Raw genomic sequence first — 17,692 nt, forward strand, 5'->3', positions numbered from 1 at the left:
CAGCCATGGACCTGTCAGTGGGTGGAGGGCCAGGGCGGTGCTTCTTGGCAGTGGCCTGTGGCCCTGGCCAGGGCTCTTTGCTTCAGAGCTTTTCTTGTCCCCAAGCAGGGAGTGTGAGGGGCAGCAGGGTGGGAGCAGCCTAGAGGAGAGGCAGCTGGAGCGGGGAGGGTGAGCGCTGAGAAGAGGGCAGAGTGTGTGTCTGAAGGGCCAGCCCAGGGGTCAGCAGATGGGGGGCGCCCTACCCACCCTTGGCACCTGGGTAATGGGTGCCAGGCCCCGACGCCTTGGCAGTAGCCTGGGCTCCACTGGGAAGGGCCCACCCACCCAAGACTGCCAGGGTTCCTCTCAGAGGGCTGTCTGCCTTCCATCCTCCCAGGCTGCAGGAAGGCACAGTGAAAGGGCACGTGGCTGGCTCAAAAGTGTCTTTAATGACTCCAGCGAGCATCAGCAGAGGTTCCCTGAGAGGTTCAGAAGGGGGTCCAAGGACCTTGGGCCTGGAAGGGAAGGGCCATCCTCTCTCCGCGTGACCTGGAAGGAGGGGAAAATGGGTCATTCTGCTTGTTCTGTCCCATCCCCTCCCCGCCTCTGCTCCTAGTACCTTTGGGAGCTGCTGGGTGGAGGCTGTGGGAAGGGGGTCCCAAGCACAGGGCCTCTGGGTGCTGCACATCTCACAACCGGGGCGGCCTGGGGCGTTGATGAAGGTGCACGATGGGCAGGGCCAGCCGGGCTAGGGAGGTGAGCACACAGTTGCTGCTCACCCGCTTTCAATGCCCACAGTGCCAAGGCCACCCAGCCCAGTCCCTGCTCACCTGAAGGGGGCTGAGCAGGCTGGAGCTGGCTGGCTGAGGGGTTGGGGGCAGCCCCAATGACTGTGGGAACAGGCGGCCTAGTTCCCCATCCACCTTCTGGGGACGCTGAGGACTGCGTCCTGCGACAGAGGGAGTGAGACTTGGGACCGTGGCGGGCTGTACTCCACCTTCCTCATCCCGCCCCAATCAAGGACTGACCTGGGGCTTCTCGGGGAGCTGAGAGCAGGTAGAGGAAAGCAGGGTCTCCATCCCGCCGGACCCCATAGAAAGCGAGGCTGTGTTCAGGGACACACAGGCACCTCCCGATGACCCAGCGCTGCACAGCTGGTGGGAAGCCGAACTCTGAGAACACCTGGGGCCAGAGTGTCAACAGTGTCACCCAGGGCGCCTCCCGCCACCCCCCACCCGGGTTCCCCAGACCACATGCTCGCCTGCTCCTGGAGGGCCCTGATGGTGCAGTGGGGGTGAACCTGCAGTGAGACATGGGCAGAGGACGCAGCATCTTCAACTGTGACCTGGAGCCTGGACCAGAATGGAGGTCACAGGTAAGGATGGGGGACCTGAGAGGCCTGAGGGTCCAGGTGAGAAAGAGGTCCCAGGCCTTACCTGATGGGGCCAGGAGGAAAGTAGGCCTCCTGGAGCTGGACCCTGAGGGCCACATGACGCTGTGCCAGGATGGCTGCTGCTTGGGCTGCTCCCTTCTCATCCCCACCCTCTACGGCCTGGGTCAGGCGCCCTGCCAGCTCTTCTGCAGGGGAAGAGAGAGCCATTACAATCCCACACTGGCTGCTTCCCCCAGCCCCTCCGGCCGCCTGCCTTTACCTTTCTCCATCAGGTCTCCAGGGCTCCAAGGAAGATCCACCTTGGGTTGGGGGGCCTTGGGTGTGGGCACTTCAAGGGGACTGGGCGGGGAGACAGGGCACGTTTCTGGGCCTAGGGCTGGGGGCAAGCTGTCACTGCCTAGGAGGAAAGATATGGGTTGGGCTGGTGGTCTCTTTGAGATCTGGCCCCCCACGGAGTACATACCCAGGCCTGTTCTCTCACCTCAGGCTTCCAGTACCTTTGTCTCCTCCCTCCTCACTTCAGCCCATGCCAGGGCCCTGCCTTGGCCACATTTCAAGCCAGACCTTGGCCCAGTCTTGGCCCTTGCACACCCCAGAGGTCCCTGCTGACTCCACTCAGAGTTGCACTTGGCTCTTTCTTGGGCTCTGGAGTCCTTCTGGCCTCCTTTGCTGCCCAGTCCTACCTGCAGCCCTCCCCCACAGGGGCTGGGTCACCTCTCTTGGCCTGTACAAGCCCTCTGGGCCAGCCAGGAAGCTCCCTGGGCCTCACAGCAGAACCAGCGGAAGTCTCCAGGAGTCCTGCAGTCAAGGTGGCCTCCTTCCAGGGAACTCTGACGTCTCTCCTGGCTCTGCCATCAGCACAGAGCACTCTGGGCTGATCCCATTCCAAAAAACCCCTCTCCAGCTGCTGCTTGCCCTGAGCGTGCCACCAGCTCCCCTTCTTACCTCCCACTTGACGCCCTGCCCATGTGGGGCAGATGCAGCTCCTTTGCCTCAATATTCTGAGCCATCTGCCCACTCATAAGCAGGGCTCCCGAGCACCCAGCACCAGGCCTGCCTGGAATCTCTAAGGCCTTGAAGGAGTGCTTGCTACAGGTGCAGAATACACATGTAGTGAACCAACCAACCAATGTATGCATGAAAGAAAAGTGCCTTTCTCCCTCCACAGATGCTGCTGTCTGGACCTCTCTTCCATCTCACTGTGTGCTTTTTGCTCACCAGCTCACCTGTAGCATCTGTGAACTCCTTCCCTGATCCACTGGCTGCCTGCCAGACCCTCTCCTTGCTTCTGTCTTCTAGTGACCTTGGTTGACCTTTTCTACCCCCAACTTTTCCTCTTCAGAACCCAAGCTCCTCCTACCTCCTTTCCCTCCCACATGTTTTAAGAACCTGACAACTTCTACACCCTCCCAAACAGGCCCTCTGCAGTGTCTGTTCCTTCCAGCTTCTCAACCATTAACTTTTCCATTCAAACCTCCAGGAAATCCAGCCAATTCCTCTCCTAAGCATCTCTGGAAACATCCTTCCTCCCTCCAGCCCTGTCTGCATCACCCACACGAATGCAAGGGTCCACCAGTCTTCAGAAACTTGAATCTGAGCCTGTCACTCTCCCACTATCTTCCACGCTTCTGATTGTCTGTCTTCTCACCCCGGTCCTGAGGGTCTGCTTACGCTGCCCCTCCACACCTGTCTGGCACTGCCTTCGGTCTCTGTTCCTTTTCTCTACTTCCTCACTCCTGAGAGTGCTCCCTGAACCCCAGCAGTGGACAAGAGGGGCTCAGCTTTCCCCATTACTACCCCCATCCAAGCTTGGGAGGTTGGGGCTACTCCTGCCCTCTTGCAGAACAAACACTGGCGCTGGCCTGGTGAATCTTCACTCCAGGGCACTGACCACTCTGTCCTTCCACGGTAGCATCTCGGACTAGGGCTGCCCACCGCTGAGCTTCCTGAGGGTTGGCGAAGTGCAGACTGAGAGTCCCAGGCCCTCCCGGTGGAGTCTGCAGCTCATGCTGGCAGGGGCCTCGGACTGTGTAGGAGACTGACTCCAAGGGCCACTCCAAACTGACCTGAGGAGAGGGAGAGTCCAGGCTCAGTGCCTCCCCCAGCACATACTGCATGATAATCAAAGGAATACAAGGTAACGTTTGTCGACTACTTACAACGTCCTAAGTCTTTTTACTTGTGTTATTTTATGAAACCCTCACAGTAATCCTACAAAGGTAAGTACCAGCATTATCCCCATTTTACAGGCAAGGAAACAGAAGCAAGGAAAAGATAATGGTACGTGGCTAGCAAACGGAAGAGCCTGGCTTCAGGTTCAGCGACCAGGCCCAGAGGCCAGGCCGCACGCCCCCGCCGGCCCCACTCACCGCCCCGGGGCCCGCGCCCAGCATCTCCAGCCGGAAGCGCCCTGGTCGCTCGGGGTCCGCACTCAGCTGCAGCCTCCGCAGCTGGGCCTCCACGTCCAGGCCGGCGCCCAGCGGCCTCACCGCGGCATGCACGGCCAGGAGCACCGCGGCAGAGCCGGGGTCCGAGCCAGCGGCTGTGCCGCCCGCCGGCGGCGCCATCTCCGGTCCGGCCCCCGCACTGCCCCCCCGAGCTCGCTTCCGTGGTCTTGGGTCGTTGAACGCCTACACCGGCTGGAAACTGTAACCACGAGCCTGGGGTTCCGGGCGCTGCCCGAGCGTCGGAGCCGTCTGCTGCTCCCGCTTCGCCCACGATGGCGCTTGGCCCGAAGGTCTCCCAACAAAAGCGGGTGAGGCTAGGCTTTGAGGCCTGTACTCCAGGCAGAGCGTCAGAGACGCCAGCACCGGCCACGAATGGAAGGCCCTACAGGCTCGGGTTGGGGCTGAGCTCAGCGATCCTTCTGAACTCAGTTATCTGGCTCCCAAGCCGAACGCTACTCGAGAGCCTCTTCTGGGCCGCAGCCCACCTCCCGACGCTCCCGCGCCTGCCGCGTCCCACCCACACCTCACTAGTCCACTAGGCCCTCCGGGGAACTGGGAAGCCACTGGGGCGGGGCCTTGAGGGCCGCGGCCAATGAGCGCTAGGGTGGGAGGCGGCTCGCACGGCCGAGAAGATGACGGACAGGGGTCGTACCCAGTAGAAGCGGACATCGGGACTGAGCGGCGGATGCCACCCCCAATGATTGTGCGAGCTCCCAGTTCCGACGGCTGGAGCGGGCCATTCAGACGCGTGGGGCCGGACCTGGCAGACGCTTGTTGTTGTCCGGCTCGGGGAGGCAGAGGTCGTTCGCTCGCTTGCTCGGGCCCTCTGTGGCGGTCGGCGGACAGGTCGGTCGCGATAGTAGGGCGCCGTGCAGGGGCGAGGCTATGTCGCGGTGGCAATCCGCAGGGGCCGGCAGGGCCGGGAGTAACGGGACGTCGCCGCGGAGCTTCTTCCCCCGGATACAACGCGGCCCGAGCGGAGGCCGCGGCGCCTCCGCCCGTTCTTGAGGAGCCCGCGCCGCGCAAGGCCCACCCCGCCTTCTCAGCCGCACCGACGCCCATCGACCTGACCCTGCCGAGTCTGGCCCGGCCCGATTGAGCGCGGCGCGAGCAGGTAGGTGTACGCCCTGTGCCCGGCGGCCACCCGGGCTGTCCGGACTACAGTGCCCAGCGGGCTTCGCGCCGGCGCGCACGCGCCCACCCCGAGGCGCACGGCTGCCTGGGACGCGTAGTTCCTGCGCCCCGGCTGGGGTTTCCCCCGAGACCCGGCGGACGCTGGGGCGCCCTAGCGGCCTGTCTGGCCGACACTCGCGGGGCTTCAGGGCTTCTCTCCGCCCTCTCTCATACTTTTGAAGGAAAACGGAGTTCATGGGTTTCCTCTCTCCCTCACTAGAATGCCGTCTGTAGAACAGGGAAGAGCGCCGCGTCCAGGTGACGGCAGAGCCGAGCCCCAGATGTCCTGGTTCCTTACCGGGAGCGGGTTTTCACTCTGGCCAGAGGCGAACTGTAGGAGTCACGCCCCTTCGCGGACTCCCAGGGCCTTCCTTGGTGGGATGGAGAGTGTTGAGGGAGAGACTAATCCAGCGTCCTCGGGGTTAGCAAGATCCCCAGTGGGTCCCCCAGCCTGGCCACAGAACTCGTGTGAGGTGCAGGAGGTGTAGCTGAGCTGGGCCTGGACTTGCCGATCTTACCGTTTATCCCGCCAGTGCTGAAGGGCTGGAAGCAGGCTGCAGGAGAGACCCAAGTTGTTTACAGCAGCACCTCTTACTGCGAGGAGGGCTGAAAGTGGAACCCCACGGGCCAGATTCCCATGGACTGATCTCCGTCCTCAGGCAGCACTAGCCCCTGGAGCACAGACCCCTCCCCGAGGACATGAAGCTGCTGGAGAACTCCAGCTTCGAGGCCATCAACTCGCAGCTGACCGTGGAGACGGGAGATGCACACATCATTGGCAGGTGAGGTTGGGGCTCTGGGGGCTGGCCTCTTAGAGGCCACTCTGCACTGGTTCTGGTTGAGAATGGGAGGTGGCATGCTCCACGGTCCTGCCTGCATCTCTAGGATTGAGAGCTACTCGTGTAAGATGGCGGGTGACGACAAGCACATGTTCAAGCAGTTCTGCCAGGAAGGCCAGCCACACGTGCTGGAGGCTCTGTCCCCACCCCAGACCTCGGGCCTCAGCCCCAGCAGGTGAGTGGGGGCAGGGCCTGCCTATGGGGGACTGGCGAATGGGCCAGCACTGGGCTGACACTTGTCTCTGTGCAGACTGAGTAAGAGCCAAGGTGGCGAGGATGAGGGCCCCCTCAGTGACAAGTGCAGCCGCAAGACCCTCTTCTACCTGATTGCTACGCTCAATGAGTCCTTCCGGCCGGACTACGACTTCAGCACTGCCCGCAGCCATGAGTTCAGCCGGGAGCCCAGCCTCAGCTGGGTGAGGGTGGGGTTGGGGAAGGGACCTGCAGGCCCACAGCCATCCCAGGTGTCCTCCCTAACTTACTGTGCTCAGCCTGCTTCATTCCTGCTGCCGGGCTCCTCGTCAGCCCCGACTGTGACCATCCTAGGTGGTGAACGCGGTCAACTGCAGCCTGTTCTCAGCTGTCCGGGAGGACTTCAAGGCCCTGAAGCCACAACTGTGGAACGCGGTGGATGAGGAGATCTGCCTGGCTGAATGCGACATCTACAGGTGGGCCAGCGTCCCTGCATGAGGTGGGGGTCCTAGGTCTTCATGGCACTGGGACCTCACGTCTCACCCCCCACCCCCCCAGCTACAACCCAGACTTGGACTCAGACCCTTTTGGGGAAGATGGCAGCCTCTGGTCCTTCAATTACTTCTTCTACAACAAGCGGCTGAAACGGATTGTTTTCTTCAGCTGCCGCTCTATCAGGTTGGCTGGCACCTGTCTCCCTCCCTTCCCTACCTCCCTGTTTGTCCCACACACCTTTTCCCCACCTCATTCCTAACTTTCTCCTTCTCGGACATCCTCCCTGGAGTCAGCAGTAGGCTGGGGGCAGACGATTTTAAGACTGGTCTCCTCTCCCCTCAGTGGATCCACCTACACTCCCTCGGAGGCAGGCAACGAACTGGACATGGAGCTCGGGGAGGAAGAAGAGGAGGAGGAGGAAGAGAGTGGAGGTGGAGGTAGCGAGGGTGGGCCTGAGGAGCCTGGAACCATGGAAGAGGACAGGTGTGAGACCGCCCCAGCAGCCTCCCTCCATGAACTCTGGGGTGGGCAGGGCAGGGCCCCCTCTGCCTGGGCTCCTGTGTGTGGGCTCGTCAAAGCTCACTGCACACCACCCTTTGTGCAGGGTCCCGGTGATCTGTATGTGAAGAGGAGAAACAGAGGCCCTAGCTTCACCCAGCTTCGAACAGTGCCTGGACCTGCCCACCTGAGGGCCCAGGTCCCGGCGCTGCCACAGCACCAGCCCACCCCAGGCCATGCCTGCCTAGCCTGTGGCTGTCCACTCACCCCCACAGGCTGCTGCTGCCCACACTGTGGCTGGACTAGACAGCACAGGGCCTGGTGGGAAGAGCCACTGCCCTGCTCACACGAACTGACACAGGCAGGGGCAGCTGGACCGCAGAGTTTATTTTTGTATTTTGTGTGGGCTCAGGCCTGGGCCTTCACACTCCAGCCTAAAGGGCCGGAGACCCAGCAAGTGGTCCCAGGGGTCATCTGCCCACTTGTACCCCCCACCTTGCCCGTTGGGCAGCGTGCACTGAGTGTCACTTTGCTGCAGCTGGTTTGTTTCCAATAAAAGTTTCTGTGAATTAGCGTGGACCTAGACTCACGAGGCGTCAGGGCGGGGCCTGCGTCGAGGGCGGGGCCTGCTGTGGCTGGTATCCTAGCAACGGTCTTAAGAGGCTGTTGAGCCGCCTGGACCCGCCGGTTTTGAAATGGAGTCGGAAGTGTTGGATGCAAGCAACCCCTTTATAGTAGAAGGCGACCACCTGATTCTAGACCAAGACCCATATGAGACCGACATCTATGAAGTCCCGGACCCGGGGTTCCTCAAGGAAGAGAGGGGTGAGGTGGCCTGGGCTCACTGAGGCACAGGTTCTGTCCTCGGGGAACACAGCGCTCCCTGGGCAGTCTTCTAACTGGGCAGGGCTCCCAGGAGGGCCCTTGGCTGCCCATGACCTCCAGAGTTAGGGGCCCAAGATCACACTGACGGCTTCCACTGCCGGTTCGCAGAGTCGTCATTTTCGGAGCGGGCCCCACAGCTTATTACCAACAACTCGCGGTGGCAGAACATGGCTCTGAGTGCCCGTGCCCGCCAGCTGTGGCTGCTCCTGCGTACAGGCCTCCAGACCTTTGTGGAAAAGGTGCGGCTTGGCCATGGCATCTGTGTCAAGGCCTCTTTCCTGATATGGCTCTTACCCTAGGGGTCCCCAGTAGGATCCCAGCCGGGGTCCTCTTGGCATCCCTAGGCAGGTGCCCTGCCTACCCCCAACCCTGGCCCCTGCCAAGTTCACTGCAGTCTTGTTGATTCTGGCCCATAGGAAAAGCGAGCTGAGCTGCGTGTGGCGCGCTTGACGCACGGGCTGGAACCCCTGCGGCACCTGGAGGTGGCAGCCGGGCTGTGTTCGGTGGCACAGGACCCCGTGGGCAGACGCTTCGTGGTGCTGGATGGTGCAGGCCGCCTGCACCTGCACAGGGAGGATGGCTGGGCACAAGAGAAGCTGCTGGCTCCAGTTGCACTTACAGGGCTAGTGGCAGTGCTGGGCCCTCTGGGCACTGTGGGCCGCTTTGTGGGCTGGGGCCCAGTGGGGCTGGCCATACTAAAGTCCGACCTTAGCCTACTGTGGCTGAGTAAGCCAGGGAAGCACGGGGTGCCAGGCCGCGAGCCCATCTGCTGCCTGCCGGTGCCAGATCCAGGGCTGCTGCTGGTGGCGGAGGCAGGCGGAAGCCTGGTGCTCTGGAAGTTCCGTTCAGGGGGCCGCTGCCTGGTTCCCCACGGGTCACCTCTTCAGCTACCGCCAAGCACCTCGGGTGCGCTTGCGCGTCTGGCTCTGGGGCCTCGGCCTCCCCATCATGACCCATGCTGCTTCGCAGCCTATGGCTCAGCCGTGCTCACCTTTGATCTGCAAACCTGGGCTCTCATAGATGTGCGTCGGAATCTGCACAAAACGTGAGGGGGGCCCAGGGACGGAGTGAGGGAGGGCGGAAACCATGAGGCGAGGCTGCGACGGAAATCCGGTCGTCAGAGGTGCAGGTGGGCGCATGCGCGTGTGTGCACGCGGCAGCCCACACGCACACACGGCAGTTCTGAGTCCACCCGGCCTCCCTCTCACTCCTCAGCACCATCTTCGACCTGGCGTACTGTAAAGAGGTAGAGGCTATGGTGACAGCTTCCCGGGACAGCACGGTGAAAGTGTGGGAGGCTGACTGGCAGATCCGGATGGTGTTCGTGGGACACAGAGGTGCGCTGGGCCACGGTGGCTCTTGAAGCCTGGTCTCCCTCCACCCTGGGCACGGCCCTCTGCCTTCAAGAGCCCCTGGCACACAATGTCTGCTGCTTCCTTGCCAAGCTTCTCCATCCTGGCTGCGACCCTGACCGAAGGCTCCCCTTTCCTTGGTCCCTGGGACGCACGAGTGATATGCGCCCCTCCCGCAGGCCCGGTGACCGCGGTGGCCGTGCTCCCGAACACAGCCCTGGTGTTGTCGGCTTCACAGGACGGGACGCTGCGCACGTGGGACCTGCAGGCAGCGGCGCAGGTGGGTGAGGTGGCGCTCACCTGCTGGGGCCGCGGCGTGCCATCGGAGAGTGTGAGCCGTCTGCTGGCCCCTGCAGGCCCGGGCTGGCCCTTGCTCTCCTTGGGGGCCCACAGTGTGGGGCTGTGGCGTGCGCGGGAGCTCTACTCGCCATTGGCGCAGCTGTCTGCGCCGGTGCTCCACCTGCAGTTGGCGCCGGCGCTGCCCAAGCCCACCGCCCCGCACGCGGTGCTGCCCACCCGCCTCGTGTGCGCCTGCGCCGACGGCTCAGTGTACCTGGTGTCGGTCACTGGCGGACACACCGTGAGCGCGCTTCTGCTGGAGCCCGATGACTGCGCGGCCGCCGTGGCCTACTGCCTGCCTCGTGAGGCGCTGTGGGTGCTGACACGCGCCGGACACCTGCTGTGTGCCAATGCAGCACGCTCCCCAATGCGGGTGCTGCACCGCCTGTGCCCACCTCCACCGCCCGCGCCCCAGCCCTGCTGCCTGCACCTCTACAGCCACCTCACGGACCCCGCCAGCGCGTTCACCAACTGGGAGATAGTGTGCCAGTACAAGGGCGAGCTGTGCCGCAGCGATGTGGCCTGGGCCTGGAAGGACAAGAACCGGTGGGTGCCGCAGCCAGCCGGGGCTGGGCAAGACATCCGGGCCTGTGCCAATGGGCTGTGGTCGCCAATAGGTACCTGCCCGTGGTGGGGCACACTGACGGCACCTTGTCTGTACTCGAGTTGCGCTCCTCCAAGACGGTCTTCCGAACGGAGGCACACAGCCCGGGCCCTGTCACTGCCATCGCATCCACCTGGAACAGCATCGTGTCCTCTGGTCGGTACCTTTCCCCCCTCCCCCCCACGCCGGCAGGGGACTCCTTCCCTCCCCAGAGGCGCCACCGTGGCTCCTGCCCGCACAGGGGGAGACCTGACTGTGAAGATGTGGCGCGTCTTCCCCTACGCCGAGGAAAGCCTGAGCCCCCTGCGCACCTTCTGCTGCTGCCACCCGGCAGTGGTGCTCTGTGCCCTTGGCAAGCGCGTCACGGTGGGCTTCGAGGACCTGAACAGCGCCACCTATGGCCTGGTGCAGTTTGGCCTAGGCAGCAGCCCTCGCTATGATCACCGACCCCAGGATGACCCCACGGACCGCATCACCGGTGAGGGGGCAGGGCCAAGGGGAAGCCCAGGCCTCCAGGTGGATCCGGCCCCTAAAGCTGAGTTCTGGCCGCCAGGCCTGTGCTGCTGTCCCACGCTCAAGCTGTATGCCTGTTCCAGCCTGGACTGCACCATCCGCATCTGGACAGCGGAGAACAAGCTGCTGCGGTGGGCTGGGGAGGGGTGGGGGCGGGGAGCAGCTGCCTGGGTTTCCCGCCTTCACCCTACTGGAGCCCGGCAGCTGGAGAGGGTGCAGGGGTGGCCGGGGCCTTGCCTCTGTTCCTGCCTTGGTGTTCTACTCAGAGAAGCAGGGCTGGACTCTCACCCTGAACCCCCTTCCAGGCTCCTACATCTGAACGGTGCCCCTCAGGCCCTAACCTTCTGCAGCAACAGTGGGGACCTTGTCCTGGCACTGGGCTCCCGCCTCTGCCTGGTGGACCACAGACTCTACCTGCCCACATCTTACCTACTTAAGGTGTGCAGTGAGCACAGGTGGGTGGGGCGGGGCTGCTGTGGGCAGACGAGCCGCCGAGGCCAGGGCTCTAGGCTCCTTTCCCTGTTCAGAAGCTGTGCCAAGAGGACCCTGATAAGGTGAATGATCCTCCACTGCCGCTGACCAGCCAGGAGTCACTGACCGCAGCCCAGCTACAGAGGCTTGCCAACCTGCGTGGGGTGGCCAGCCTCAGGTCTGCTGAGAGTCCTGGCTGAACTGTCACAGAAGCCCCCACCCAGCTCCCCTGGGTCAGGGCCTGGCCACATGCCCCCACAGGAGACCCCAGAGCTCCCAGGCCCCTCAGCCACTCACTGCAAGCCCATGCCAGTCCTGACCATTCGTGGTTCCCCACCAAGGGCCTAGCCACCCACCCCAGGGCCCCAGCCCAGCCTCTGCCCTACCCCACTGGCAGTGCCATCCGTGTCCCACATGCCCCTCCCTGTCTGCAGCACAGCCTTGTGTTTCATCCATCGCCGGACAACAGCTCCTCAGCAGCCAGTGTTGGAGGAGGTGGGGTGGCTCCCAGTGCCCCCCCAGTCCCCAAGCTCAGGGCCCTCCCCTTCAGTCCCTGGGGCAGGTCTGGGATCCCTGCACTTCTCTGGGTGGCACACGACAAGTCTCAAGGAAGAGTGAGCTGACTCCTGACCCCTACCCCAGGACTTGGAAGTCCTGGTTGCCCGGAACCAAGACCTTCAGCAATTGAGACTGGGGCTGGAGAACCCAGCAGCCCGGCCCCAGCTGACTTGGCAGCAGCGCCAGCAGGCCTTTGATAACTACCTACATCTGATCTACGGCCCAGGCATGCTGGTGAGCATGGGGCCTCCCCGGACCTCGCTGTGCCCTGGGCCTCTGACCTGCCTGTGTGCCCCGTCCCCCCCCCCCAGGGTCTGGATTCTGAAGCAGAGCCCCAGCAGCAGTGGGGCACGGTGGCTCTCACAGTGGAGAAAGAGACCTGGGACCCAAGTGCCCAGCCCAGAGATGGCCCTGCTCTCAGGGGCACTGAAGCCCTACCACTGCAGGACATGGGGACCCTGGGCAGGCGCTTTGCCCGCCTGCCCCGAGTCCCCTTGCCTCTCCCACCCACCTACCGGAGGGTGCACAGCAAAGCATCCCAGGTGAGGCCTCCTGCTATTCCCACCCCTGCCCTCACCTCATAATTCCTGCCCCTAACCCTCCGACTCCTCCTCCTGCCCCAGCTACTGGCCCGCTCCTCCCTGAGCTGCGAGCTGGGTCTTGGTCTGGACCTGCAGCTGCAGTGGGACCGGCTCAGCGAGAAGCCTCTGGCCTGGGATCTACCATCTCCCAACCTGGGGCAGAGCAGGGTGAGGGCCTGGTGGGAGGAGGCTGCCACCAGGGGCAGAGCTGCAGGAACACTGGAGCCCCAGGCCTCTGTCCTGTCCCCCCCCCCCCCCAGACCTCCCTGCTGCTGCAGAGGCGGCCCCAAGAGCTTCTCTCCAACCTCAGTGGCTTCTTCCCTGCCACCATCCATCCTTACAAGGTGAGAGCCCCAGGCTAAGCTAGAGGCACCTTCCTCCGCAGGGCACCCTTCTTGAGGACCCCATCTTCCCTTGGCTGCACACCTTTGTGCCAACTCTGCCCTGAGGGCCAGACCCACCTGTACCCCCCACCCCCAGCCCAGTTTCACAGCTGCTGCTCGCACTCTGGGAACCAGCTGCCAGAGGGCCAGGACCCCGAGGCAGACTGGGAGGCCAGAGCCTCTGCTTCCTGCCCCACCTGCAGCCGCTCCCAGCGAGTGTCAGGGGCGGGGCCTCTGGACTGTGCATGGGAGACCATTGTCTCGCCCCAAGGGGAGTGGAGTTACCGGGAGCCACCTCTCCACTCTGCCCCCCTCTGCCCCCTGATGCCCAGACAGACCTAGCCCCTCCCCAACGCTCGCATCTGGCACTCCCCACTGAACCTTCCAGCTGCTACTCTATCTACCCAAGCCTCCAGTACGCCCCCGGGGGCTCCTCCTGCCCCCCTCCCTTTTTTTCTTCTTGGCTGCTGTGCATAGCTTGTGGAATCTTAGTTCCCTGACCAGAGATTGAACCCTGGCCCTGGGTAGTGAGAGGGAAGTCCCTCCTATGGCCCGAGGCTGAGCCGGTGCAGAGCGTGTGGGTGTTAGGGCTCCCAAAGGCTAGCCTTACCTGGACTTCCCTTCTTGGCCACCACAGTGGACCGCACTCTGCCTGTCCTTCTGCCTGACTCTGGGAGGTTCTCTCTTCCTGACTGGGGTCGTGAACAGGGCTGTGAGCCTGGCTTAGCTCCGGGACATGGGGCCAGTGCCCGCTAGGGTGGTCTCTGGGGTAGGCAGAGTTCAGGCCCTCAGCTCGGCCCGCTGTGCCCTCCCCGCAGTACTGGCGGTGGCCCATCCGCTTCCCGGGCTGCGTGCCCAACTCGGTGGTGCTGCAGCAGATGTGGCCACCTGAGGAGGTCAGCGGCCTCGGAGCCCTCCGAGGGTTCTCAGGCAGCCACGAGAGCAAGGTGAGGCACGCGGCAGGGCGGGGTCTGCGGGAGGGCGAGCCCCTCCCCAGTCCCCGGCCCATGGCCAAGGCCTGGCTCTTGCCTCTGCAGCAGCGTGGGGACCAGGAGGACCTGTGGCTGTTGCGGGGCATCAGGCGGCGCCGCACCAAGAAGCAGCAGAAGCTGATCCAATGGCTGAGGGACGAGGAGGACGAGGACGAGGAGGAGCTCGAACTGGACTGGGGCTCGGAGTCCCCAAGTTCCCCGCACAGGCTGCCCTCTGACCCGCTGCTGGTGCCCATGAGGCTGCGGGCGCAGGTGGGCATTGGGGGCTGGGCCAGTGGTGGCGCAGGGGTGGCCTAGGGAGGCAGGGTCTGCAACTGCTGCTGCTACTGCCCCTAGAGTGCCAAGGACCCTATCCTGAGCCTCAAGAGCACCCATGAGGACACTGCCAGGACCGAGACCTACCTTCACCACCCCCAGTTCCACCACACACAATTGCTCTGGGAGCAGCGCTATGGGCATCTGCCGAAGTTCCTGCAGTTCTTCGTTGAGCAAAACTGGTTTAAAAAGCTCTTCCCCATCTTCACCCTGCAGGTTCGGGGGGGTCTCGGAAGCACGGACTCAGGGGTGGGAGCGGGGAGGCTGGAGCACCCAGGGTGACAGCAGGGGGCGGGGCTCCGCAGGCCTACCCCAAGATGGGCACGGTGGAGGGCCTGGCCTCGGCGTTCATGGACCTGCTGGAGGAGGCCTCCTGGGCTGACCGCGTTCATGTACTGCGCGCGCTGCTGCGGCTGCTGCCAGACCTCAGCAGGGAGTTCTGTAGCCGGCTGCAGGGCACTCTCCTGCACTTGCTCAACCTGGAGCAGCCCCCCAGCCTGCAGGTGAGTGCCTCGCCCCCAGCCGGCCCCACCCTGCCCTGGGCGCAGGGCACTGATCTCGCTCTCCACCTGCGCTCAGGACCCGGTCCAGAAACAGTTTGTGATGCTGGCGCTGCAGCTGCTCCTGGCGTGCTCCCTGGAGTCCCGCGAGGTGGTGCTGGAGCTGATGTCCTACTTCCTCTACTCGCCAGCCCCCTGCCGGTGAGTCCTGCTCCCACTGGCCCTCTCCGCTGTGGGAGGCCACCCACAAACCTCCCACACCTGCTGCAGGCCGGAGCTCAGGAAACTGCTGGATGGACTCGGCCTTCAGGACCCGCAGGGCTTCCTGTTCAAGGAAATGATGACCTGGGTCCAGGGCCCAGACCCCGAGTCCAAGGCCACACTGCGCAGGCGCTGCTGCCAGAAGCTGGAGGAAATGATACAGCAGCTGCAGGTCTGGGTGGGCCAGGTGGGGGTAGGGCTGGGCAGCCTACCCATGGAGCCTCTTGTCTTCTCCCCAGGCTTTCCCCAAGTCCGGGGGGGGCGGAGGAGGGAACCAGGTGAGGCCAGCGGGCTCCTCTCCCTACTCCCACTCTGTGCCTCCTCCGTCCTCCCCTACCCTGTCCCTGTCTCCCAGGATCTTCCTGTACCTCCCCAGGCAGAGGGGAAGGTGGGGTCTCTGCCTTGGACCCTGGTGCACCCTCCCCTAGCTGTCTCTCCTGCAGAAGGAGACCTTGCAGCTGTCTGTAGCCAAGTTGTCAGAGGTGCTGCCCAAGGTCTCAGAGACCTCAGGACTTCAGCCCCCTTCTAAAGAGGCCCTGTCGCAGATCTCGATGCTCTCTGGGGCAGCTGGTCACGTCTCTGTGACATCCTCCAACATCTCCCAGACACCCTCTCTGGTGGTCTCACCGGGGGTATCAGACTTGACCACCCTGGAGCCCCAAGCCCAGCAGACACTGGCACAGCTGCACTTTGCGCGGACCCAACGTGCGCTGTCGGAGACCCTGATGCGCTTCTGCCTCCAGCCTGAGGTCTTGCGGTCCTCTGCACCTGCCATACTGCCCCATGAGATGCCGCCGCGTGAGATGCCACCCCATGAGATGCTGCCCCTGGCGCAGATGGTCTGGTCACAGTCCAAAATGCTGGACCTGGGGCCCATTGATGCACTCAACTTCTTTTGTGAGCAGCAGCGCATTCGGCAGCAGGGGCCCCTGCCTGAGGAGCCCTACAGCCCACCCCCAGGCCCTGCCCCGCCCCCGAAGGTCCGTGGCATGGTGGTTCCACAGTCCCTGGATCCCCGGTGAGCAGGCCATGGGCTCCAGGGTGAGGCTGGGGCAGAGCCTGTGTAGGGTGGCTGAGGCACTAGCTCAGCCAAGCCCACCTCCCCACCCGACAGGCACGACCGCATCCTCCGGCTTCAGGAGGCCAGGGTCCAGAGGCCTCCCATGAGACTGAGGGGTGAGTGGGGTCAGGGATGGAAATCGGACCCCGGCCCAGCCCAGTTCCCACCGAGCATCCACACACCATCCTGCCGGTCCCCCAGGCCGAATGCTGTCCCGGCTCTGGGTGGACCGCTCCCTGGACAGCACCATCCGCATACTGAAGCTGCCATTGCCCCGGGTGGAACTGCAGCCTTTCCCCCCAAACTGGCCCAGGTCTGCCCGTCCGCTGCCCCCTCGGCTCCTGCAGCCTGCCCTGCAGCGCTACTTTCTGCCAGATGACACCGACCCTGACAGCTACCGCTGACCCAGCGAGTGGCCTTGGCCTGGCCCTGCCTCCCCCTTCCCTCCAGCATGGAGTCAAGACACAGCTCTCCAGCTGGATATTTGCCCCAGCTAAGGCTCAGGGCTGGAATAAAGTCCAGAGGCCACAACCCACACACTGGATGCCACCTTCACCTTTGGGGGCCACTGAGGTGGGCAGGGGGTCTGGTGTGTGGTGAACCTGCTGGTGGCCAGTTGCACGTGTGAGGCATGTGTAGGGGCCTGGTGGGGTCGGGTGGGACAGGATCTGGGCTGGGCTCATGTTGAACAGTGTTCCTGGTGGGGGTGCATTTGTCTGCCCAGAGAAGGAACCCATAGCACGGGCCTGTCCCTGCTCAGGCACTCAGCAACCATAGTTACTGGGGTCAGGATGGGCAGGAGATACCAACAGGTAGGCCGGGGAGAGGGGAAGGTCTGGGTGGTGGCAGATGTGTATGGGGGAACCTGTAGTCGTTCAATGCAGATGAAACCAGGAGTGGTCGGAGCTTTGCTACCTCTAGGCTGGAAGGGAGGAGATTGATGAAGGGGCCCCGCATGCTTTACCCACAAAGCAGTAAAGGGGCAGTGTCCTGTGGGTCTTTCCCCTCAGTCACCAGGAGATGGACCTTGTCTGGAAGGTGCAGGGTCTCAGAGGGCCTCAGCTTTCTCCTGCACTGCCATGACCTCACGGGGCCCTGCCCAGCCCCCGCTGGGCCCGCGTGTGCACTGGCTGTCGGGACAGCTTGTGTGAAGGGCCAGTGCGCACATCCTGCTGCTGGGAGGCCTGAGCAACGACTTCTTTCCTGCACCATCAGCCTCTGACTTTTGACGTTCCTTCTCAACGGTTTTGTGGTTAAAATTGGTTGCTCACACCTTCCCCACAAACCCCTACCTGTGTGGGGTCTTGTTATGGGGCTTCCGGTGGGCAGCTCTTGATGTTTTTCAGTACGTGATGTTACTTAGGGGCTCAGATGGCAAAGAATCTGCCTGCAATGCAGGAGACCCCGGTTCAGTTCCTGGGTTGGGAAGATCCTCTGGAGAAGGGAATGGCTATCCACTCCAGTACACTTGCCTAGAGAATTCCGTGGACAGAGGAGCCTAGCCGGCTACAATCCATGGGATCAAAAAGAGTCAGACACAACTGAGTGACTAACACTTTCATTTTGGGGCTTCCCTAGTGGCTCAGATGGGAAAGAATTTGCCCACAGTGTGGGAGATTACAGTGTTGGGAAGATCCCCTGAAGAAGGGAGTGGCAACTCACTCCAGTATTCCTGCCTGGAGAATTCCATAGGCAGAAGAGCCTGGCAGGCTACAGTCCATTGGGTTGCGAAGAGTCATACACAACTGAAAAACATAGACACACACGATGTTTTTATAAAGAGGAACTGTGCCCCCTAAAACAAGGATTGGGAAGCCCTTGATAGTCTGCTTCTACTGGTGTCTCTATGGTTCAAACTAGAG

General features: G+C 63.1%; 3 protein-coding genes across 4 annotated transcripts; 2 read left to right on the forward strand and 1 right to left on the reverse strand.

Annotated features, from left to right (window-relative positions):
- Window positions 410-4,378, reverse strand: SHARPIN (SHANK associated RH domain interactor). Its single transcript, XM_018058712.1, has 9 exons — window positions 3,742-4,378; window positions 3,264-3,438; window positions 1,632-1,769; window positions 1,416-1,557; window positions 1,241-1,331; window positions 1,008-1,161; window positions 810-928; window positions 599-727; window positions 410-528 (listed from the first exon to the last, which is right to left on the reverse strand). The coding sequence occupies exons 1-9, from the start codon at window positions 3,937-3,939 to the stop codon at window positions 445-447; spliced, it is 1,230 nt and encodes a 409-aa protein (XP_017914201.1). The 5' UTR covers window positions 3,940-4,378; the 3' UTR covers window positions 410-444.
- MAF1 (MAF1 homolog, negative regulator of RNA polymerase III) lies at window positions 4,559-7,588 on the forward strand. 2 transcript variants are annotated; one of them, XM_018058714.1, is made up of 8 exons: window positions 4,559-4,933; window positions 5,652-5,774; window positions 5,878-6,006; window positions 6,082-6,247; window positions 6,378-6,499; window positions 6,582-6,701; window positions 6,861-7,001; window positions 7,123-7,588. In XM_018058714.1, exons 2-8 carry the CDS (start codon window positions 5,692-5,694, stop codon window positions 7,142-7,144), a joined length of 783 nt encoding a protein of 260 aa, XP_017914203.1. In that variant the 5' UTR covers window positions 4,559-4,933; window positions 5,652-5,691; the 3' UTR covers window positions 7,145-7,588. The 2 variants fall into 2 exon arrangements, with proteins under 2 accessions (XP_017914203.1, XP_017914204.1); XM_018058715.1 differs by having other exon boundaries at window positions 4,573-4,933; window positions 5,526-5,774.
- On the forward strand, window positions 7,685-16,367 carry WDR97 (WD repeat domain 97). The gene is given in 22 exon segments (XM_018058716.1): window positions 7,685-7,841; window positions 8,010-8,140; window positions 8,318-8,946; window positions 9,117-9,238; window positions 9,433-10,138; window positions 10,210-10,352; window positions 10,438-10,674; window positions 10,750-11,147; window positions 11,237-11,358; window positions 11,615-11,972; window positions 12,050-12,280; window positions 12,362-12,487; window positions 12,580-12,663; window positions 13,521-13,649; window positions 13,740-13,946; window positions 14,031-14,225; window positions 14,315-14,512; window positions 14,589-14,710; window positions 14,780-15,242; window positions 15,244-15,788; window positions 15,885-15,946; window positions 16,032-16,367. Coding segments are annotated over 22 exon segments (5,541 nt in total). The 5' UTR covers window positions 7,685-7,711; the 3' UTR covers window positions 16,235-16,367.

Source organism: Capra hircus, chromosome 14, assembly GCF_001704415.2.
Source record: "Capra hircus breed San Clemente chromosome 14, ASM170441v1, whole genome shotgun sequence".
Lineage (NCBI taxonomy): Eukaryota > Metazoa > Chordata > Mammalia > Artiodactyla > Bovidae > Capra > Capra hircus.

What these genes read in the sequence shown, in the direction of transcription:
- SHARPIN (XM_018058712.1), bottom strand. Translation starts at nt 3,939, where the DNA reads ATGGCGCCGCCGGCGGGCGGCACAGCCGCTGGCTCGGACCCCGGCTCT. An exon ending in TACCGTGGAAGGACAGAGTG is followed by an intron (nt 1,770 to 3,263) that starts GTCAGTGCCCTG and finishes CTTTCCTCCTAG; the next exon opens with GCAGTGACAGCTTGCCCCCA. An exon ending in AGCTCCCCGAGAAGCCCCAG is followed by an intron (nt 929 to 1,007) that starts GTCAGTCCTTGA and finishes CCTCTGTCGCAG; the next exon opens with GACGCAGTCCTCAGCGTCCC.
- MAF1 (XM_018058714.1), top strand. Translation starts at nt 5,692, where the DNA reads ATGAAGCTGCTGGAGAACTCCAGCTTCGAGGCCATCAACTCGCAGCTG. An exon ending in GGGAGCCCAGCCTCAGCTGG is followed by an intron (nt 6,248 to 6,377) that starts GTGAGGGTGGGG and finishes TGACCATCCTAG; the next exon opens with GTGGTGAACGCGGTCAACTG. An exon ending in TTCAGCTGCCGCTCTATCAG is followed by an intron (nt 6,702 to 6,860) that starts GTTGGCTGGCAC and finishes CTCTCCCCTCAG; the next exon opens with TGGATCCACCTACACTCCCT.